Genomic DNA, 21,356 nt, shown 5'->3' on the forward strand with positions numbered 1-21,356 from the left:
TAGTTATTTTGCTGCATACTTCAAGCCGTCTTTATTTCGTTTCTTGTTCATTTTCGGGTATTTCTTGCTAAGGTGTACAATACATATCGTGTGTGTGTGTGGATTAGTTTAAAATCTAGGCTTAAGGTCCTGATCTGTATCTGTAAACTAGATTACAAGCAAAAGGGGCATGTTTTTGGGAAATCCCTAGGGATTTCATTGATAAATCAAGGCACAGAAACCAATTATTCCATAAACACGATTTTGTGCACTAGTTTTTTTGTTTCGTATCAAAAGCAATTTTACACAATAGAAGTATCTATTTTGACAAGGCAAATTGGCGCTCAAAATACGAGCTACTTATGGCAAAAATCGACAAAGTCTTCATTAAATATCTGACAAAATGTTCTTAAGCCTATGTGTATATAATTTATGTAGACATATGTACGGTTCGTATGTACAACATTACACTTCTTAAGTCTGTTCTCAATATTTGATCAAATCTACCGTGGAATTCTGAACCTTGCACACACACACACACTGAGAGAAAAGCACAGGCAGGCACTACTTTATGTATACTATGTACAATCCTTTCGGTTTCAATTTAAGTTTAAGTTTCAGTTTAAGTTTCGGTTTGGTCACAGTCTATGTCGTATATCAAGTATTTCAATCAACAGGTGGACAGACAGATAACAGATGGGGCAAATCTAACTAATTGACTAACGATGAACATACACTGAAAGATAAAGGAATGTGGTGGCTGCAGGTAGTGCAGGTTGTTTTTTCTTTTTTTTTTGCTTTGATTTCTGTTATTTTGTTCGCCTTTTCTAAGTACTAATACTGCCGTTCGCTACTCCAATTTTTTTTGTGGAAGGTATGGATATCGAATTGGATTTGGAAACGTGGAAATGTGGCTTAGGGGCTAAAGGTTACGGGGCATAGGTTATATGTAGATAGTATAGGTTTGGTCTTTTCGTTAGTTAACCGCATAAATGGAATGCTAAATTAGTTAGAGTTCTTATGCACTAATTATTGCTGGACATTGTCTCTCCTCAACATTAAGTACTTAGTCACTAAATATACAAATTAGCTAAACAACGCAAAAAAAAATTAATAAAAAAAATAGTGTAAATTGAATTATCGATAAACTGTCGTATAACACGTTCCGCAAAATCTTTCGTTAGGAAGCACAATTCGGTGGGCGGCCATCGCTGCCTACAATTTTTTACTGTCCATATCGATCCTGAGATCGGGCAGGGATCCGCGCGTCTGCAGCAGGCTCCGCTTCTCCGGATCCTTGACCTTCTTGGGCTTGGGTCGGTTCGTCTTCGTGTAGCGATTGATCACCCCATCGGCCTCGTCCATCATGCGCAGGATGAGTGCCTGGTCGGAGGAGTCCAGCGGGGCTATCGAGATGTCTCGCACGGCTCGGAACTTGCCGCAATTGTTCAGATGCTCGTTCTCCAACCGGAAAAAGTTCCAAACAAAGCGGCTAAAAAGGAGGATATTGTGTTATTAACTGGTAGATACTTTTATTCTGGTGTCCCAACTCACCGGAACACCTCCAGGATGCCTGTGATGGAGGTCATTATGTCGCTGCTCACGATTTTCATCTCGGTGAGGTAGAAAGACAGCGCCCAAATAAAGCGCAGCGCCAGATCTTCCACAATGGCAAAGTAGTAGAAACCCTGAAAAATTTACATTTGTATTACATTTCAGTTTACAAGGATTACATTACGGAATTACTAAGCAGTCCTAATTTAAATATTAAATATATATTAAATACTTATAATATATATTAAAATATATTACAAATTTTAATATCCACTTACCGTCGATGAGTAGACAACTTCCTCGCGCAGGAAAGTATTCTCGCCGGCGTTCTTGTCGAACAGACCCCAATCCATCTTTATATCCCAGGTGTAGGCATAGCAGGAGGATACAATCGAGGCGATGATCCACAGCCAGGTGTAGGGATTGTCAAATGTGCTGGCATAGTTCGCTGGAAAAGATAATAAAACCATTGAAAAACATATATTTAAAAGCAAGCTAGAACACTCACGACTGTGAAAGCTCTTGAGAGTGGCGAAGATCACTACCAGGAAGGTGGTGGAGTATTTGCCAGCGTTGACCAAGTGAGGAAAGGCCTCCCGCGAGTCCCGATATCGCCGCAGGCACTGTGCAAATCGGAACCAAGCGGGCAGGCAATTGACAATCGGCCGTATGATAAAGTCCTTCTCCATGCAAATAGAGGCATCCCTCGCCTCCGTCCAGTTGCCATTCGTAAAATAGAAACAAATGAGATACTCGAAGTCCAGAATTGCTGTGGCCAGCGAATTAAGCTGATCGCCCAGCCAGAAATCGGCGAAGCCCACGTGGAAGAACGGCGCAGACAGGCAACGACCCGTGATTCGCCACAGCCAAAACCGAGCGTCGTGATGGAGCACATGAAACGGATTGGCCAAAAACAGCACCATAATCAGCGTGAGCGTGAGTGGATTAATAAAGGCCGGTATGGCCAAACTGGCGCTGTACAGGAAACTCAACATGCTGAGCGTCCAGACGACCCCAAAGATCGCGGCCAGCTCCATGAGATGCTGCTCGGATAGATGATTCCGCGGATCAAGCTCAAAGATAAGGACATGATTCACTCCAGACGACCGCCAGCCGTAGATATTGACGCCGATGAGGAAGATGAACTCGATGATGAGCAGGGGACCGCGGTACAGGCGGAACGTGACCTTCAGGTTCTCGCCGCTGATCTCGTGGAAGATGGCCGACAGCACCACCACAATGCCCAGCACTATGAAGCTGCCGGAGAAGAGGCCCACCTTGAAGGTGGTCCACGGACTCTGCTGTTCGCCCAGCGGCGGGACTCGCAGTCTCTTCATGGCCCGCTGCCGATCACCGCCCTCCAGCTCGCCGGTGACCGTCGTCTCCGTCTCGTTGATGATGTTGTCGATGTCCTTGTTGGTGAAGAAGTGCGACGCCTCCACATACTCCTGCCTCCACTTGGCACCGCTATCCACTCGCAAAAGCTGTGGCGAAAGGATGGGAAAATAATAATTTTTATAATTAGTAGGGATATTTAAAATATGTACGTATTACAGAGTGACTTCTGGAACATGGTTTATAATATAAAAGAGTTTCTTAGTTAAAAATTATATTTTATAAGATTAAATTAAGCCCACGAAGTCATTTCATAGTGAGCACCAAAACATAGATCATAAAACATATCCGACCTAATTTTCTTATCTTAGTAGAACGAATGATTCACCCTTATTTTATGATGGTTACCGAAAAGCTCAAGCGTGTGCAACCCGACTTGCTAGTGATAAGGCAGACTATTTTTAAGCAACCTTTTCCCGAAAACCCTGCCATAAATATGTATTATTTACTCCCCAGACGAAACAATTTTGTCTACACTTGTTTTACGCTGCAGCAAAAGAAGTAATCTCCCAAGATCTTGACTAGGTCAAGGTTCAGTGGGGATGCCGCTGCAGTGGCCGTAAATCAGACTTACTTTATCGTGCTTCTTGAGTATTTTACGAAAGCCGGTGTGATTCAGATTCTGGTAGTTCTGCAGGAGGATCAGACTCAGGTAGAACTCGCTGAAGGCCAACTTCAGTTCGCGTGCCTTGCGATCTGGGAGAGCAGCATGCCGTTTCTGTCCCTTTGACTTCTTGGCACTCCGCTCCGACTCCTCAATGGAGGTCTTCAGCTCGGCATTCAGGGTGGCAAACTTTCGCGTGGCCTCCGCCAGTTTCTCCGAGTAGAATGTGTTGATCTTCTTCAGCTCCTTGTCGCAGTAGTGAAAGAAGTTCTCATCGAAGTTGGCAAAATGCCGCTTCAGCACATCGTCCTCGACACTCTCCACCGATGGCGCCTCCTCCACGGCCAAGTACAGCATGGCCTTCATTTCCTGTCAAACACAAACAAATGGGTTTTTTAGTTTTTTCGGTTTATTCTAGGGTTTTTGACCCAGACCCACCTCATAGTTGATGTATTGTTTGCGCCACTCAGGCGTTATGTGCGCCGACAGATGCTCGGCGAACTTCATGGCTGCCGATTTGTTAGCCTGGCTATTCTAGGGCTAGCTCTGTCCAGTCCAGTCCAGATCGGATCCGTTCCGTTCCGTTGATCGGCGCTGCACTGAAGCGCGTCTGAAACGATAAATATGAAAGAGTTGTTAGGGGCATTTCCGGATATCATATTGCTATTACTTAAAACTAGACTTTGTTTATTGATATTGGTCTTGAAAATATGAACATTCTTACTTAATAATATCTTTATTTTCTTGTTTATTTCAATAGGTTTTTATTGCATTTTAGGAATAATAAATGGTATTCTAAAGTTTTAAATCATATATATATGTATCTTGCAATTTAGTAAATGCACAATTGTATTATTAATTACTTTTTAGCAAGCCCTTTATGGCTTTTGTGCCCTGAAATCGTATTATCAATTGTGTGTACATAAATGTTTAATTATAAGAGAACGTGCAACGCGTAAGATGAAGGCATAGGACGTAGAACTCAAGATAAGCAAAGAAGTTTTCAAGAGTGATTCACAGGCCGAATATAACTCTTTCTGCGGCGAATGAGTAACGTACTGGGTATAATATCAAGTATCCATGAATTCAGAACCGATCGCTCGGCTTTCTCCCACATGCGTTGGTAATTTAACGGACGAGCAAGCCGACTAATGGATAATGGCTCAAATCAATGCAGTAGCTAATCGGGCGTATTAACTAAAGTATGATATACGACTTCCAGCGATCATAAATTGAACGCTGGTGGGTGTGTTTTTCTTAACTGATAAGCACCAGGCCCGAAAAAAAAGGAGAATACATATACAATTAAGCCATAATACAACAGTTATTGGGGTCTGTGGCACCCGACTCTTTACAGAATATATATGTGTATCATTAACGGGGCCCGCATAACGAGTTAAGCAAATTGGAAAATTTTTGTCGCCCGTTCAAACAGCGCCTTATACGATGCAGATAGAGATCGAGTTGGGAGAATGTTTTAATCAATTGCACAAATATTTGCGTCGCCAACTGTTGCTGTGGCATTTGTTGCTATTCGTGCCTCCTACTTTACCGCCGCCCTTCCTCGGTTTCTGGGCGCAACTTCCGCCCAACCCATCCCCTACACAGGGAAAAATATCTTCCATGTCTTGGATAAAAAAGATATATATATGTATATTAACTTATTTTTTAAAATTCCACGTGTTCACTTAAGAGTTTTTAAAGTTAACATTATTATAAAAGACTAAAGTTTTGAAGGTTTTTCGTTTTGATTTAGTACTTTCCTGACAACCTTGATAAAGATAGTGGGCCAAAATTGTTTGCTATCTAAATCTCATTATCAACATGCCAATAATAAAAGATGTGCATACTATAATTAACCATTTAAAGATATATGTTTTTTGGGGTCGTTACGTTAGGATACCATTTTGGTATTAGATATTATAAATATTATACGAGGATTTACTTTAAAACCCTTTAAACAGTCTGTTTGAATAACCTAAATAGAAATATTAAAATATTTTTTCAAAATTTAAGTGTCTGAAACGCAAAGCTTGATAATTTTGGGATTCATTATTATTATGTTCATGCAATTTAAAGTAAGTACTTAATCATTTATTGATTAACTTGTATTATTGATATCATTCTGATCTGATAAACAATAAAATACTATACATATTGTTTGGAATTTTAAGATTCCCAACTGATGTTCTAACAATTTCTTCCACTGCATAGCCATTTCCATAGTTTATTGTTATTTCCACCTCTGGAACCCAGAAGAGTGGCCAGTACCTGGGCGATAATTGATGGGAGGGTCAGGGTGGTGGGGGTGGTCGAAGGGGGTGGGACAGACGGGCGGTCAATTAACGTCAACAGTAGAGCCTAAATATAGATCGGTCGCTGATTGATTAGAGCATATACCTTAGCGAACAATGGCAATCGTAATGGATTAGAGGTGTTTGTCTCTGATCGATCGACATCGCCGGCGAATCTGAAGCTATCCCGCCCATCTCAGAGTCCAGGCCTTATCACCTTATCGCCGTTCACAGATTTCTCTTCTGTAGTTTAATTAGCGCTGATAACGAAACGGCTGGACGGGGACTGGTCTTATAAAACATGTGCTAGTGCCGCCTGGAACAACAGCACCAACAGCTGACACACAAAGCCCCATAATCGCTGAGACATCGCCGGAACACATCGACGGCACACGTAGACGCAAATATTTGATCAATAAAACAAGAATGGAGGTTTGTTTTGGGGAAAACGAATCTGGAAATACCCTCTTGGTGCTTTAGAATACAATCATATAACAATTATAGGCCGCAATCTGCAGCAATCTCGATGGGATTATCTTGAAAAGCAAACAGGTTTTGTGCTACCCTCATATCACAGCTATTGGATATAGTATAGAACTTAAATAATGTTCGCCCTACAATATTAGTGGCAGTGAAAAATGTAAAACAACGGAAACAAAGAAAGAAAAACAAACAATGGTATACATAGGAAAACTTTTCACTTGATCACTTTTCATTCAGAGATGAGAAGCGAGTGTAGCTACGCAATATGTAATATATTTACTTTATAGACGGGAAACTTTCAGAGAGTACACATAAACTGAAATATAACACTTTTGCATTATTAAAACTCAAAGCAAACAAGCCAATGTCAAGTTATTTGGGTTAGGTTGATGGAAGTTTACACTTGAATTCACTTAAACACTTCCCATTCAGAGATCTCAAATTCCATAAATGCCAAACTTTCAGGGAAAGAACCTAAACTCAAGAATAACACGTTTGTGTTGTTAAAAATCAAAATAAATAAGCCAGAGTCAAGTTATTTGGGTTAGGTCGATGGTATAATTCACTCAAACACTTCCCATTCTGAGATCTCAAGTTCTATAAATGCCAAACTTTCAGGGAATGAACTTAGACTCTAGTACAACACTTTTGTATTGTTATAAATCAAAATAAATAAACCAAAGTCAAGTTATTTGGGTTAGGTCGATGGTATAATTCACTTAAACACTTCCCATTCTGAGAACTCAAGTTCTATAAATGCCAAACTTTCAGGGAATGAACTTAGACTCTAGTATAACACTTTTGTATTGTTAGAAATCAAAATAAATAAGCCAAAGTTAAGTTATTTGGGTTAGGGATAGGTGGTAGTTTTCGATTATTTTGCAAACCTCTTCCAGAAGTGATTGTACCCCTAGCGATATATAGCGAAGTGGAAACGAATGCTGGGATTTGCTGACTGAACTGAACCGCTGATGTTGGCTTTTGATTTTTGTTGATTTCCGCCAGGGGCGGTCGCGGCCAAGGGGGCGGGGCTGCGGGGCGGCGGGGTGGCAGAGCGCCAGCGCAGCCGAGCTAGCCGTCAATTCGTCTTGTCTTGTGATTTTTCGCCTTCATCGCAATTGGACAAACGAGGCGCAATTGGAGGCACCCAGTCCGAGATTATCGGATGACTTTGGCGGGGGATTTGGGGGGAGCGTATGGGGGACTTGGGGGTGGGAAATTGCATTTCAATTACATAAAATTACATACATACACTGCAGCTTGCACTTGCAGTTCGTCCCGTTCGCCTTTTTGGTATTTGGGGGGGTTCTATTTTAACATCGCGAGCTGCTCCCGCTGGCCATTACTATTGTCAACAGTCGTTGATTTGTTAAGTACACTGCTTATCACCGAATAGCGCGCATATCACTAAAATCCAGACGACGGTCGAAATGCGGGGCCAAACAACAACAAAACAAAGAACTGCGGATGTTTAAAATGTATCAAAATATCAATATATCGATAACTTTGAATAAAAATAAATAGGACCAGGGTATAGTTATTTTTTACATTTTGCAGCGGTTGGCGCATGGTCACACCAGCTGATTTCAAATTTGCGCTCCTCTCCATTTAACAGAAATGTTTAGATACGTTTTCTAAACGTGGGAGAGGAAAAGAAACGAAGCAGAAACAAAGCTCCATTGTTAGAATTTAAAATTGATATATCATCGATACGATATTTTTTATATATTTCCACAGCCCTACAAAGAACTGAACTCTAGAAGAAAAAAAAACCAAACGTATTGCAAAACGCGCGCGCGTCGCGGCGAGTGTCTCCGCTAGGTTAGCGAAGACAACACCCTCACATTTTAGTGCAACTTTTTTTTAGAACAATGTTATCGATATTTCGCAAGTATTTGTCCACCCCTAATTCACGCAAACAAAGTTGCGATTTTACCACAAAAAAAGAAGAAAGAATCAAAACAAAATCGTCAATTTCGCCAACACCAAGGAACCAATCCAGTCGCAGCCGCGTCCCATGAGTGCAAACCTGAAGAACATCAAGCTGGCCCACTTCGGCGGTCCGCCCGGTTCCAGTGGCTTTGGCATATCGGCGTCCTCCGGAGGCGCTGGAAAACTGCCCACAAATGGCACGGGCGGCGGCAAATCCGCTCCGCCCAGCTCCTTCACGGAGGCCGAGGTGCTGGCCACGCCCGGTGGCGTCGTTATACCCATAATCCGCACCCGCGACGTGCCCAAGCTGCTGCCCACCATTGCCAATGCACTGCAGCGTCCAGCGGATGATCATCTAGCCGCCGAGGATCTGGATGCAGTGCAACTGGAGCTAGAGCAGATGCTCTCCAATGTAGCGCTGCGCACGCGTGTCCTGAAGGCGGAGTACGATAGCCTGGACAAGGATGAGAAGCGCCAGGATCGCCGAAAGCTGGACCGCGTCCCGGGATCGCCTCCTTGCCCGGCCAACATGCTTAACGGCCTACTCGGCGTCGGCAGCAACTCCTCCACGAGTCTGGGCAGTCCCCTCGGCGGTGGAGGTGGCGCTTCCTCCTCCAGTCAATCGAAGCGAAAACGCGAAGAGCCCACAGGCGTACGCAAGAAGCACTCCTCGATGACCATCCTAAAGCAACAGGGCGTCTCCGGCAGCTCCTCGAAGCACCAGGCCAAGAACAGCCCCTTGGCCGTCCACACCGATGACAGCATGGACTATCTGCCCACCTTGGTGGCGGCCAACGCCTCTGGTTCCGTGCTGCCGCACCACCAGCCGTTGCCTCAGCTGCCCAAGGTGGCGGTGCCCAAGAACGACACACCCAACAAGTTCTGGCTCTCCGTAGAGCCCTACTGCATGCCGCTGACAAACGAGGATCTGCGCTTGATTGACGATCTCTTGGAGCAGTATCGGGGTCCGCTGGTGCCGCCAGTGCCCACGCTAGGTCCCCACTACTCCACGGCATGGGCCCAGGAGGATATGAAGGCACTGCAGCCGGGCGGAGCACGCCTGAAGTCGAACAGCGCCAGCGGGATGATCAAGAAGGCTGAAGGAATGGTGGAGGAGAGCATCACGGGTCCGCTGACCCAGCGCTTGGTTTCCGCCCTGATGGAGGAGTCGCTAATGACGCTGCCCAGCGAACAGGCGGCGGTGGGGGAGCACAGCAACAGCACGACGAGCAGCAGCAACGAGAACACCCACTCACACTCGTCCTCCTCGGCAAATGCAGCCGCAGCGGCTGCTTCCGGCAACTTCCGATCACTCGCCATGATGAAACATGGCGTGGGCATCGAACAGCGGCTGAAGAAGACGCTCATAGAGAACGGACTGATCGATGCCAATGAGTTGGCGGCTCACGAGGACGTGGACGAGGTTCTGCTGGAGATCAAGCGGGTCACTACAGAAATAAGCTCCATTTCTCAGTTCAATAGTGAGGAATTGAAGCGACTTCGTTCCGCCGCCAGCGAGGAGATCAAGCGAATAGCCATCAAGCGGAAATTGGACACGGTCGACCAGGAGATACTCGAGTGCTACAAGCGAATGCTGCAGTATCGGGCCAAGCGCAAGGGTCACACCATCGAGGAGAAGCAGGAGATCCTGCGGCTGACCAACGAGCAGCGCCTGCTGGCGGATCAGCTGGAGCGCATGCAGATGCATCTGCCGTGCATCGGCGGCGCTGGAGGCTCTCTGATGGAACCCAAGATGTAGGACAGGACCCTGGCCTGGGGCTGGTGCCAGCTAATGGCCATGCATCAGGCAAAGAGGCAGGTCCGGGAGGCTAGCCTCAAGCTGCAGTGTGTCTGAAAGGAACCCTCCTCCTCCGTCTCGACTTCTTCCTGTACATTAGCATGTAGCGAACAAACCCAAGGAGTGGATGGTTAGAATAAGGGGCTGCATAGTACCAGCACTTGGTCTTCAAGTCTTTTCTAACAACTTCCTACCCCGTATTCTTATCTTTGTCGCCAGACTGTACATTAGCAAAGATATATACCTTATAGTATGTAGTGTTCAAGATTAAAGTGAATTTAATGGTTAAGATAAGATGTTCAAGTGGCGGATATTAATTTTTGGTCAATTCTAAGCTGTTCCTTTACGAAAGCGCTGGATTTTCTAACTGTAAGAGTAACCTTTTTTAGCTTAAACACATTTTAAAATGTATTTTAACTGCCTGGAACAGCTCTTCCTAACTTATTTTCTAATTGCTGAACATAAATTAATATGAAATAGTTAAAGCATCCAAAGATTTCACATGCTGGATTTGTCTTTGTAAATAGAGATGGAGCATTTTTGTTTGCCTAATTTGAGAATTACCCACAAATTACTATCCGTCCCTATAAATCGGAAGCTTTTTTTTTTGTTTTTCACAACTATAAATATTGATCCACCCTATTTATCACTCCCAAGTACGTACACTTTGTATAGCTTAAGTTATCGCGCGGCAATAAAGTTGTCACTATCGAGAGTAAACCGCAGAATTTTCCACCGGGGGAGTTTGGAGGAGAAGAACCTCCGCACTGGGTGAACGTTGCGCACGCTTTGAATTCGATCTTCTCGGCGGCACGGGCCAAGTGAACTCCAGCGGATACGGATGCGGAGGCGCCTCTTCCGCCGATCTTGTTTGCCCAGCGATAAGGCGCAATCAAAGCCGGCAACTCCGGAGTACGGCTAATTAAATCCAAACAAGCCGGGGGTCTTCGATCCGGGGATCGCTAATCTCAATGGCAAATACATATCTTCAAGAAAACAAACTTTATTTCAGGTAGCAAAAAGGCAGTAATATCTTATATGCGAGACTATAGTCTTCAATGAACATCGCCGGTGGCACTCGTAAAAGTAAATGTGATGCGATTTGAGTGTATTGATTGTACTTCATTCGTGTTGCGGTGCAGTGGTTTGACTGGTGGATCCATCCGGATCCCATATCACAATCGCAGTTGTAGTCTTTTGTATACTATAGTATTGGATCCATTACGGATTCGAGCTAATCGCCCAGGGCGGCAAACTCAGCGGGATGGGCGGCCATCAGATCGGAGCGACAGGAGACCTGGATGCCCGAGGCGTTGGCCTTCAGGCGGAGATTGGCATCGTTGGTGAGGAGCATCATGTTCGGCACCTGCTCGCTCAGCTGCAGGCAGCAGTTGACGATGCTGTCGTCCGGGCAGTCCACTTCGACCAGGTGCTCCGCCTCCTCCACGGCGGATTGAGCTGGAACACAAGTAACGTAGGTTAATATGGGGTGAAATACATGGAATACTCTACTGCGCACCTTGTATTTCCAAGGTCTCATCGAATTTTTTGTTTAAATAGCGTATGGCTCGCACGGCGATCAGCCGCTTTGGATCCTCCGAAGGGCGCTGCCCCTTCAGCTTGTCCAGCTCCCTGATGACTATGTAGGGAATGTACAGCATGCTTCCCACCGTGCCCGGCAGCACCACCTCGGTGAGACTCTCCACGAACTTGATGTCGTGCATCAGGACGTTGGTGTCCAGCACGAAGTACATGTGATCCACCAGACGAGTGGGCAACTCCTCGCCATCGCTGGCCTGACGCATGAGCAGGATGTCATCCTCCTGCTTTGGAGGCACAACTTCAATGGACTCCTCCCACTCCATGGGCTCGGGCTCCACTTCGCTAAATGCGCTTTGCTTGGCGGAATCATTGTTTTCTACATGTTTTTTCAAGCCCTTTTCGTTGGGCTTGCTAATATCATTGTTGTTGCGCTCTTGGGCCAGCTGCTTCTGCTGCAGGGAGGCTCTCAACAGCGTTAGACGCTGATTGGCTGGGGGAACAGATGGTATATGTAAGGGTTTAAGTGAACATTTAACTAGGAAATGGAGTACCCACCACTTGGAGCAGTTGGCTCCTTCAGGCGATTGCTGGCATCCAGCAGCGCCTTTGGCTTCTCCCAGGCATTCTTGGGTGACAAGCCCTTGGTCCCTGGCCCCCTGAGGCGCTGCGCCAAGGGTCTTGGCGGCGTGGCTGTGATCACCGGGGTCACGGAGACACTTGCTCGTCGCCTGGGCGCTGGAATCGCAGGTCTAACCTGGGCGCTTGTGGAGGAGCTGCGCGTGGTACGCTTGATCTCCTTCTCCTTCTCCTTGGTTGGCTTATTGTCCTGCACCCGCTTCAAGTTGGTCTGCAGCCGCTTGAGGCGATCCTGAGCAGGTTGCTTGCTGCCAGGACCGACTAATTGAATGGTTAATGTTAATCAATTGAAGGGAAAATTGTGAATTTCTCACCATTTGGCAGCCGCGGAGTGCCGAGCAGTTTGTCCCGATCCTCGTCGCCCAGAAGTCGGAGATTTGCTAACTTGCCACTTTGCTTGTTTCTGCCACTCGACGACATTTTGTTTTCTTAAGCATTTAATTGTTTGTTATTGTTGTGAATTGCTTTCTGTGTTTTGCCTTTTCCAATCAGATTAGAGATGGACCGATAACTTTCGTGTCACGTTGGTCCATTAAATCGGTTATTTACTGGAATTGTAACATGTTCCTAGAAATTACTATTTTATTAGGAAAGGCGCATATAATGTTCTTATCACTATATTTTATCGTTAACATTGGCTAGGGTAGATACTGTAAAGATAATATACTTTCCAGGAACAATATACTATGATATAAGATAATTTTTACTTTTACTTTTTTAGAAAAAGAACAACATGCTTTTTCTGTAAAAACAGCACATCTAATACAATCAGATTAGCTTGGAAATCTTTATTTCTTATTTTAAGTGCATAAACAACCCCAATTGCTATGTAATTACCCTATTTTAAAACAAACATCACGAATCCCCCTACTTGGTATATTTTTAAAATACTAAATGCTGGTATTTTCCTACGTTGCTGCCACACTGCTCCGGTTTCGAATTGTTTAACTAGTTTTTGTTTAAAGCTTTCCCAAGTACTTGGTAATCACCGCCTTTCGCAGCCACAACACACTACCGGCAGAATGATCAAGGTACGCTAGGGGGCTGTAAATAAGGACCATATAGCGATTACTGGGGAATTAGCGGGGACGACCCGGTGGCCGGGTGCAAAGTCCAATTGGGATCTGAACTCGTGTCTATGGAGGCCCATAAATAACCGTATCTTCGGACGGTGCAATGCACCTTGTACCCACCGATCCGAGCAATTAGCATTACTTCTCGCAAGTTATACAACAACATAGCATAATGGGGCTTATCTGGAATCTGAACTGATAGTTCCCCAGATTTCTTCCATCAGCTGCTTGCTTAAAATGAGATAAACCGGCGTCACAGATTGAGAGATCTTTAGTTGAGAGATTTCTTGGGGATCAGTTAACTGTAAATAGTGGGGAATACATACATATATGGAAAATAATATTAGCCCATGTATGTATATACCATCATACGTTTTGAACAAAGAAAACATATGAGTATGTCTTTTAAAGGTATAGAATTTTTTTAATATTCATACTTCCCAAATTATTTTTTATTTCTAATACTTTAAAAAATAAATTAGAAACATTGGTCTTCTAAAAAAAAAATGTAATTCTCTTGATATTCTAGAATTCATATTCTTTCAACGCCTTTGTTCTTAGGTTTTAAAGCTTAATAATCTTTTGGGACGGTTTTTTTTTTAATGATAGTGTTACTGGTGATACCCCTACAATCTCAATCCTCGTAAAGAATGCCAGATAATAACCCCCTCTATCCCCCTAGAACGCAGTAACTTTGGTGACCGGAGGAGCCTCTGGACTGGGTCGCGCCACAGCTGAACGTTTTGCCAAGCAGGGAGCCAGCGTGATCCTGGCCGATCTGCCCTCCTCCAAGGGCAATGAGGTGGCCAAGGAGCTCGGCGACAAGGTGGTCTTCGTGCCCGTGGATGTGACCTCCGAGAAGGATGTGAGTGCCGCCCTGCAAACGGCCAAGGATAAGTTCGGTCGTCTGGATCTGACCGTGAACTGTGCCGGCACGGCCACGGCGGTGAAGACGTACAACTTCAACAAGAACGTGGCCCACAGGCTGGAGGACTTCCAGCGGGTGATCAACATCAATACGGTGGGCACCTTCAATGTGATTCGTCTGTCGGCCGGTCTGATGGGCGCCAATGAGCCGAACCAGGATGGACAACGCGGCGTGATCGTGAACACCGCCTCGGTGGCAGCTTTCGATGGCCAGATCGGTCAGGCGGCCTACTCCGCCTCCAAGGCGGCTGTGGTGGGCATGACCCTGCCCATTGCCCGCGACCTGAGCACCCAGGGCATCCGGATTTGCACGATTGCGCCTGGTTTGTTCAACACCCCGATGCTGGCCGCCCTGCCGGAGAAGGTGCGCACCTTCCTGGCCAAGTCCATCCCGTTCCCGCAGCGCCTGGGCGAGCCCAGTGAGTACGCCCACCTGGTGCAGGCGATCTTCGAGAATCCGCTGCTCAACGGCGAGGTTATCCGCATCGATGGCGCCCTGCGCATGATGCCCTAGATCCGGATATGGAGGATACCGGACATCCGGAAGTGGCTCGATCAGTTTGCATTTATCTATTGTCTAGTGGTTAAGCTGAAAGTTTTATTATCTGTCCCGAAATTATGTAATAATTGCTATTAAACACACATCTCTACTTTTCAAATTTTGGAGGCCCGTCTGTTTGTCGCTTTGCAACACTTGTGCTAATCATTTAAGGGGTAGCAAGGGGTACATTGGTTTAGTATTCGGCTGCAATAGGTTTCTAAAAGATATCTGCGGAAATATAATTGTTAATGATTTTAGCTTTTCAACTTGTTAATTCTTTGTATTTGAGAAATCTTACCAAAAAAATTGGAAGACTTATAATCATTTAAAAATATTTTACTTAAATCATATTTACAGGGTATCTTAATCAACCCTCCCCAAGCATTCAATGCATTTCACGCAGGTTGGCAGCTCCGATTGCAATTGTAAACAAACAATTCAATTGCAAATCGCTCTCCAGAAGATAATGCCGCCATATCAGCGCTGCGGCGATATCGTGTGGGTGACCAAGAGGCAGACGCCCTCCTTCGCCTTCCAGTGCATCTATTGCCAGGACAGCAGGACGAGCACATTCAAGGATTTCAAGTTGCACCTGGAGTCGCAGCACTCTGAGTTGTTTCAGGATGATGAAAAGAAGGACGTAAAGCTCCTTTCCTCCCGACCCGGGACACGGCAACTGCGTAGCGGAGCTGGACGAGATCAGGAGGCAGTAATCACTCCCAAGGAAGAGGATCCCTTGGCCACGCAGAACGAATATGAGTTGGTGAAGGAGGAAACCCCGCCAAAAGTGATTGCCGAGGGGAATGACTCTGAGTTTCCGGTGGACCAGGAGGAGGACACCCTGCTGGACTGGCCAGATAGCGATAGCCAGAGCATAGCATCCTTGAAGTCCAGCAAAGAGGAGCAAGCCGTGAGCTAGCTTTGGATTCCTATAATTCCTATGCTAATCTGCGTTTTTCAGCCCACTCCAGCTACGGACACTTCTCACTTCTGGCTACTGGAGCACCCCATCATGCTGGCCTTTATCGATCAGCTGGAGCAGCAGCCGCAGCTCTGGGACTTGGGCATGCTGACCTACCGGAACTACAGGCATCGCAGCATGGCCTGCGAAAAGATAGCCGCTGGCCTGAGTGACCAGTTTGGACTGAAAATGTCGACTCAGGAGATTGCCATCCACGTCAAGCAGCTGAAGGATGTTTATATCAAGGAAAAGCTGCGCCTGGAGCGGACTACAGATCCAACAGCCAGCCCCGAGTGGTTCTACGAGCGGCTTCACTTCTTGGTGAAGAGCCTGCGGCGACTTAAGCATCCCAATATGCTGGGCAATGGCGCTGAGGTGTTGGCTGTGCCCCACCTGAATCATGCCCAGAACCTGAAGCTCATTGAGCTGTACCGCCAGTGCAGCCAAAGTTGGGACATGCAGGACATTGCTTGCCGGGTGGGTAATGTCCGCCAGGAGGCCAAGGATCGCCTGCTGGAGCTGTGCCGCACGGAACTGCAGATTCCGCTCGATCCCTCGCAGCTTCAGCGTTTCATTCGCCGCCTAAGAAGCACTTACCACAAGGAGAAGGTGCGCCGACTGCGGAGCGAGCGGGAGGGCAAGGTGTTCCGCTCCCGTTCACGCTACTACGAGAAGTTGCTGTTCTTGGAGGACCACATGGCGCCCTTTCAGTGTGACTTGTGTCAGGAGCTGGTGAACAGCGTGGATGGCTACAAGGTTCATCGGGCCAAGCACGACGATAGCCTGCCCTTTGTGTGTCCCACATGCGGAAAGGGCTTCACCAAGGTGGGAAATCTCACCATTCATTTGCGCCGGCACACGCAAGACTACCACTTGAGTTGCGAGGAGTGCGGCAAGCGGTTCGCCACCAGCACGGATCTCATAGTCCATCGGCGTTCGCATACCGGTGAACGACCCTACTGCTGTCACATCTGCGGCGGCCGCTTCAGCACCGTCTCCTTCTTCAAGCGACACAAGCGGCGACATGAGCAGCGCCCGGTGGCCAAGTGCCACATCTGCGGCAAGGGTTTCTTCGAGCGAACCGTCCTGCGGGATCACATCAAGGGGCACCTGAACGTGCGCGACAAGGAGTGCGATGTTTGCCACAAGCGCTTCACCAGCGCCAAGTACCTGAATCGGCACAAGGAGATCCATGCCGAGCACAAGAAATACGTGTGCAAGACCTGCGGCAAGGGATTCGCCCAGTATGCAGGACTCAAGGGACACATGAAGTCGCACGACAGAAAGAAAATTAAAGCCGGAGAGGAGGACCCTAAGTGATTCTCATTAAAACTAAGCAAAGATAAGTGCTGCGACTGATAAGTGTAGTGATGGGAAGTAGGTACTTGTACTATATGGATAAGTTATATTCTGCCGTTTGAATTGAACGCTTTACAACTTATACATACGATTTTTATAACAGTTATTGTTAGTATTGTGTACTTGCTAACTTTTCGGAGCTATGGAACTTTAAAATATTAAAGTATTTAAACTCTCATTTGTTGCACAAAAACCTCTCAGTCTTACAGATTTACTTAATGTTTTGCAAATATTTAAAATAATTTATTAAAAATTAGGCTTCCAAGCCACTCATCACATTTTAAAGAACAATAACTGACATTGTAATTTTTCTAATACCGGATATGAAAAATATGGTACTTCCTACATACATATCTATAAAAAGCAATTCAGTCCCTTCCCATCACTGCCGATTAGCTGTATCGTATCTCCATGGGCTGGTCAAGGCCCTGATTTGCTCCAGTTACCCACAAATTGCCAAAGTCCAAGCCGGCGGGCAAAAGAGCAGCCCGCAGAAGCCATTGTCATTCACTTGCCAGTGTAAACAGAAAGATATGAATGTGGGATATTGAATGATGTGCTTAGGGCGGATAGGAGCTCCTCCATTGCATTTCACACATTATCGTCAATTCTGCGACAGCTTGTTTTATTTATATTTGTAGCGAGTGCTTTGGCATTTGTTTGGTTCCCCCGTGGTTATCTTATCGGGAGTGTCGGAGTGGCTGGGACTGTGGAACAATTGGAATAGCGATAAGCGCCCACAGAATTCCAACCGCTCGCCCCAGCCAGTCAGTTGAAATCGGAGCTGCCTGCGAATTATCCACTATCCATGACCGACCGGCAATCGGGCCACTGATACTGCGTCATCCAAATCGCAGAATAAAGGAAGATTAGCCCAGGAAAGGCCATCATAATCAAAAGAAGCCCAAGAAGTGAGTTGTGGTCAACTTGTGTTGCTGCTGCTGTTGCAATTTCGGTTGCTGTTGCAACTTCTTGGGACAACACTGTGTGACCCAACGGAAATTGGCCCTTGAAAAGCGGAAGAGGTGGATGTTTACCACTGTAAGCACTAAGTATACAATATATTGCTATATTCTATTATTCCTATCCTAAAAAGTACATTTTGAAAGTTATATGATTCCAAGGAGACTTATTTGGCTTGTATTTAAACCTAAAGCCTGTCAAAAATGTTTTTTTTATTAACCAGTGCCCACTGTCTTTGCTATCTTCACTTAAACCCAATAGTCATAAACTAATTATACCCACGATTATTTCTTCCGCACAGTTCTTCCACTGACGTCACTTGCCCCCAGGGGAAAAGGAGAAGCGGGCACTCGACTGGTCAGCTGCCTCACCCTTCGGTGGGCACCAGTACGATAAAGCCCAAGAGCAGCCAATCGAGAAGAAGCTCAAGTGAAAGGGGTATAGGGAACGGGACCAGCCGATAAGCGATCCCAGCATCATGCAGACGACGACAAGTCAGCGGCCAGTAACGCCTGGCACGCCAGACTCGGCACACATCGTAATCGGCGCCGCGGGATTCGTGGCCCACGAGAGACGCCAGCAGGGAAAGACTCTGATGAATTGCTTTCGCGACCGCTCCACGACCTCGTCGTCATCGTCATCGTCGCAGGGCCCACACGCCTATATGCGCGGCCACAGCGTCACCTCGGGAACTCTGTTCCGCCTGGAGGGCAATGGTGGCTCCAATTGCAATCTGGACAAGGCGGACAAGCAGGATACAGGGCGACCCGAGGCGGTTGTCCTCCTAAGGGAGCTGAAGACCAAACCCAACAAACTGGCGCTGCTCAAGAGCAGCAGCACCAGGGATTTAACCCGCCTGTTCCAGGATGATTCCAACAACACAGTGGTGGTGGTGTCGAATACCAGCCTGGATGTCTGCTCCTCAAACTCCAGTTCGGCTGGGAGTCCGGCGGTGGGCAGGTCCAAAGGCAGGGAACGCCAGAGCGGCATTGAGTGCTGCAGCGCCTGTTCCAAGCGCTGGCGTGACCTCAAGCAGCGGATGCACACACTGGAGCAGGATCTGCTGGTCCAGACGACCTACAGCCAGGAGTTGGAGCAGAAGGTGGGCGAAATGAGTCGCCAGTTGGGCGAACTACTTCAGGAACGAGACAGGGAGAAGGAAAAACAACGCTCCGCAGGATCAGGGGCATTCGGCAAGCGATTTCCACCGGTCCATTCCACAGGCAGTCCCAATGTAAGGCCCTCACGACTGGTGGCTTGGATGAATCTGTCCAACTGGTTCAAAAGTCGGCCCAGTGTGGAGACCCTGCGGGAACAGCGCATTTTCTTTGACGAGCCCTGCTTCGATACGGAACTGGAGATGGTTCTGAAGCACGACCAGCACCGCAATGTGCCCCGGATCGTGGTGGATTGCTGCGATCTCATCGAGCAGAAGTACCGCAGATCCACGCAACCCATCGAGGGCATCTACCGGCAGTGCGGCGACTACAATAAGATCCAAACGCTGCGATTCAGTATCGATGCGAATGACTATGATGCACTGCGTCAGCCGGACGTGGATATACACACGCTGACCGGGGTGCTGAAGCTCTTCCTGCGCGAAATCAAGAGTCCGCTGGTTAGTGTCAACGAGGCCAAGACCTTCATTGGACCGCCCAATCAGTGGTGTAAGTTCGGAAGCCCTCCTTGTAGTGCTCTCAATTGTAATCTCCGTATTCCCCTCATAGTGCTCACTGATCTTTCCGCCAAGCTGGACACTCTGAAAAGACTGATACGCTCGGTGCCGGAGATCAACCGCGACACCATGGACTATATCTTTGGGCACTTCAACAGGTGAGTGGTTCCTGATAGACAGCAATTATAGCTGTAAGTAAAGTAAGTGGGAGGACAAAACCCCTTCAGATCTATGACAAAGTTTTGGATGGGTTCTATTTTGAAAACAAAACAATACGGAGTTTCCCTATCAAGCTTGGTTCATAAGACTTTATATTTGTATTTTTCCAGAATATTCTTTATGACTCAGACTTTTTAATGATCATCGAAATATATTAAATATAAACCATATTTGGTTGATTATTCATTACTTTTAGTAATTCGTTCATCGAAAGTGCTAAATATTTATTATATAAAATTGTTTTTTTGTGGCTTGTATAATGACACAAATCTTTAATTTCTTGAGAAGAAACTTAAATCCATTTGACATTATTATTGTAAATTGACACTTGGGGGTTTCCATCGAATTGTGGGATTTTTTGTTTGGGTTCTTTTAGTACGGTTTAATCTAACATTGAAATTACTAAAATAATACAATACAACTTTATCTGCGTTAAAAATGTATGTAGTTCCCAATACGAAATATCTTCAACACTCATATACCAATAATATGGGTATTTCCTTTAACCTTTCCAGATTAACCAAGGTGCCGCTGCAGCAGATCAGCGCCGAAACGCTGTCCATATCGGTGACGCCCTCCATCTTCCACACGGTGCCTCAGGGCGTCCACATGCAGGACATCCAGCAACTGCTCCGCGAGGGCGAAACTCTGGCCGACTGCGTCAAGCTGATGATCGAGTACCAGGGTCGCATATTCGAGTAAGTGAGCCCCGTAGAGGAGGAGGAGCCCCTGGTATCCCTGGTGAAGGTGCATTGGTTTCCGGCCGCCTGCTACTGTTCCCCCAACCCGAATCCCAGCTGCTTACGCCTCATCCAAACCCCTGTGCTCATCCCTGTGCCGTTGTCTCGAAAGCTTTGCTAACCACACGAAATCCTGAACCCGAATCCGAACCTGAACCTGAACCCACTGTACCTGCAACTCCAATCCCCAACCCAACAATCCCGTCGTCTACAGATGCACCGCCGATCGCCGCCGCCTGAGCATGCGCAACCTGAAGAAGACTCTGTCGCAGCCGGACCTGCTCTTCCACAATCTATTCTGATCTGACCCGATGACATGGATCCATGGATCCAGGGATCCTTTGATCCCTCATGCCAGAGAGAGCACTGTACATATTGAATGACTTTAGGCGCTTAAGTTTACTAACCCACATACAGGCATATTAACATCTATGTCCTAATGTTTTATATGAATTTTTTTAATATGTTTACTTTATAAACTAACTTTTGTACTTATGTTTAATAAACTAAAAGGTTTCACCAGAATACAGTGTTTGATTTTTATTTTTGACTATGGGCAAACCACATAATATATGTTATGAACAAACTTTTTTAACCCGCAACTCTGGATTTCATGATGACTAATGCTCATATTGCTCGGAGATTCGGGACAGACACCAGCTGCGTTTATCCCAGAACATT

At 46.3% G+C, this 21,356-nt stretch overlaps 5 protein-coding genes and 1 pseudogene across 9 annotated transcripts; 4 read left to right on the plus strand and 2 right to left on the minus strand.

Moving 5' to 3' along the window:
* Positions 1–3: 3 nt before the first annotated feature.
* On the minus strand, positions 4–10,721 carry LOC119558311 (xenotropic and polytropic retrovirus receptor 1). 4 transcript variants are annotated; one of them, XM_037871716.1, is made up of 7 exons: positions 10,704–10,721; positions 3,971–4,142; positions 3,503–3,901; positions 2,042–3,017; positions 1,812–1,981; positions 1,534–1,667; positions 4–1,471 (listed from the first exon to the last, which is right to left on the minus strand). In XM_037871716.1, exons 2-7 carry the CDS (start codon positions 4,037–4,039, stop codon positions 1,195–1,197), a joined length of 2,025 nt encoding a protein of 674 aa, XP_037727644.1. In that variant the 5' UTR covers positions 4,040–4,142; positions 10,704–10,721; the 3' UTR covers positions 4–1,194. The 4 variants fall into 4 exon arrangements, with proteins under 4 accessions (XP_037727644.1, XP_037727642.1, XP_037727641.1 ...); XM_037871714.1 differs by lacking the exon at positions 10,704–10,721 and adding an exon at positions 7,562–7,761; XM_037871713.1 differs by lacking the exon at positions 10,704–10,721 and adding an exon at positions 7,558–7,761.
* On the plus strand, positions 8,215–10,759 carry LOC119558312 (transcriptional adapter 3). The gene has a single exon (XM_037871717.1). The coding sequence runs from the start codon at positions 8,327–8,329 to the stop codon at positions 9,998–10,000; it is 1,674 nt and encodes a 557-aa protein (XP_037727645.1). The 5' UTR covers positions 8,215–8,326; the 3' UTR covers positions 10,001–10,759.
* Positions 10,760–11,022: 263 nt separating this feature from the next.
* LOC119556526 lies at positions 11,023–12,711 on the minus strand. Its single transcript, XM_037868803.1, has 4 exons — positions 12,532–12,711; positions 12,137–12,478; positions 11,559–12,071; positions 11,023–11,497 (listed from the first exon to the last, which is right to left on the minus strand). Exons 1-4 carry the CDS (start codon positions 12,635–12,637, stop codon positions 11,274–11,276), a joined length of 1,185 nt encoding a protein of 394 aa, XP_037724731.1. The 5' UTR covers positions 12,638–12,711; the 3' UTR covers positions 11,023–11,273.
* A 413-nt stretch (positions 12,712–13,124) lies between these two features.
* LOC119557785 (3-hydroxyacyl-CoA dehydrogenase type-2) lies at positions 13,125–14,876 on the plus strand. Its single transcript, XM_037870684.1, has 2 exons — positions 13,125–13,248; positions 13,973–14,876. Exons 1-2 carry the CDS (start codon positions 13,240–13,242, stop codon positions 14,729–14,731), a joined length of 768 nt encoding a protein of 255 aa, XP_037726612.1. The 5' UTR covers positions 13,125–13,239; the 3' UTR covers positions 14,732–14,876.
* Positions 14,877–15,162: 286 nt separating this feature from the next.
* Positions 15,163–21,197, plus strand: LOC119556146 (rho GTPase-activating protein 15). Of its 2 annotated transcripts, XM_037868043.1 has the most exons (4): positions 17,038–18,119; positions 18,343–19,708; positions 19,769–19,874; positions 20,451–21,197. In XM_037868043.1, the coding sequence occupies exons 2-4, from the start codon at positions 18,520–18,522 to the stop codon at positions 20,635–20,637; spliced, it is 1,482 nt and encodes a 493-aa protein (XP_037723971.1). In that variant the 5' UTR covers positions 17,038–18,119; positions 18,343–18,519; the 3' UTR covers positions 20,638–21,197. The 2 variants fall into 2 exon arrangements, 1 of the variants encoding a protein (XP_037723971.1); XR_005219957.1 differs by lacking the exons at positions 19,769–19,874; positions 20,451–21,197 and adding an exon at positions 15,163–15,668 and having other exon boundaries at positions 15,720–18,119; positions 18,343–18,522.
* Positions 20,647–21,197, plus strand: LOC119555943 (annotated as a pseudogene).
* Positions 21,198–21,356: the final 159 nt, after the last annotated feature.

The sequence above is a fragment of the Drosophila subpulchrella genome, chromosome X (assembly GCF_014743375.2).
Source record: "Drosophila subpulchrella strain 33 F10 #4 breed RU33 chromosome X, RU_Dsub_v1.1 Primary Assembly, whole genome shotgun sequence".
Taxonomy (NCBI): Eukaryota; Metazoa; Arthropoda; class Insecta; order Diptera; family Drosophilidae; genus Drosophila; species Drosophila subpulchrella.

Excerpts from the sequence above, each read along its gene's own strand:
- LOC119558311 (XM_037871716.1), bottom strand. The coding sequence starts at position 4,039 with ATGAAGTTCGCCGAGCATCTGTCGGCGCACATAACGCCTGAGTGGCGC. Across the intron at positions 3,902-3,970 it reads AACAATACATCAACTATGAG|GAAATGAAGGCCATGCTGTA; the intron begins GTGGGTCTGGGT and ends TGTGTTTGACAG. Across the intron at positions 3,018-3,502 it reads TACTCAAGAAGCACGATAAA|CTTTTGCGAGTGGATAGCGG; the intron begins GTAAGTCTGATT and ends CTTTCGCCACAG.
- LOC119558312 (XM_037871717.1), top strand. The coding sequence starts at position 8,327 with ATGAGTGCAAACCTGAAGAACATCAAGCTGGCCCACTTCGGCGGTCCG.
- LOC119556526 (XM_037868803.1), bottom strand. The coding sequence starts at position 12,637 with ATGTCGTCGAGTGGCAGAAACAAGCAAAGTGGCAAGTTAGCAAATCTC. Across the intron at positions 12,479-12,531 it reads CACTCCGCGGCTGCCAAATG|TCGGTCCTGGCAGCAAGCAA; the intron begins GTGAGAAATTCA and ends CCATTCAATTAG. Across the intron at positions 12,072-12,136 it reads GGAGCCAACTGCTCCAAGTG|CCAATCAGCGTCTAACGCTG; the intron begins GTGGGTACTCCA and ends CTGTTCCCCCAG.
- LOC119556146 (XM_037868043.1), top strand. The coding sequence starts at position 18,520 with ATGCAGACGACGACAAGTCAGCGGCCAGTAACGCCTGGCACGCCAGAC. Across the intron at positions 19,709-19,768 it reads TGGACCGCCCAATCAGTGGT|TGCTCACTGATCTTTCCGCC; the intron begins GTAAGTTCGGAA and ends TTCCCCTCATAG. Across the intron at positions 19,875-20,450 it reads ATCTTTGGGCACTTCAACAG|ATTAACCAAGGTGCCGCTGC; the intron begins GTGAGTGGTTCC and ends TAACCTTTCCAG.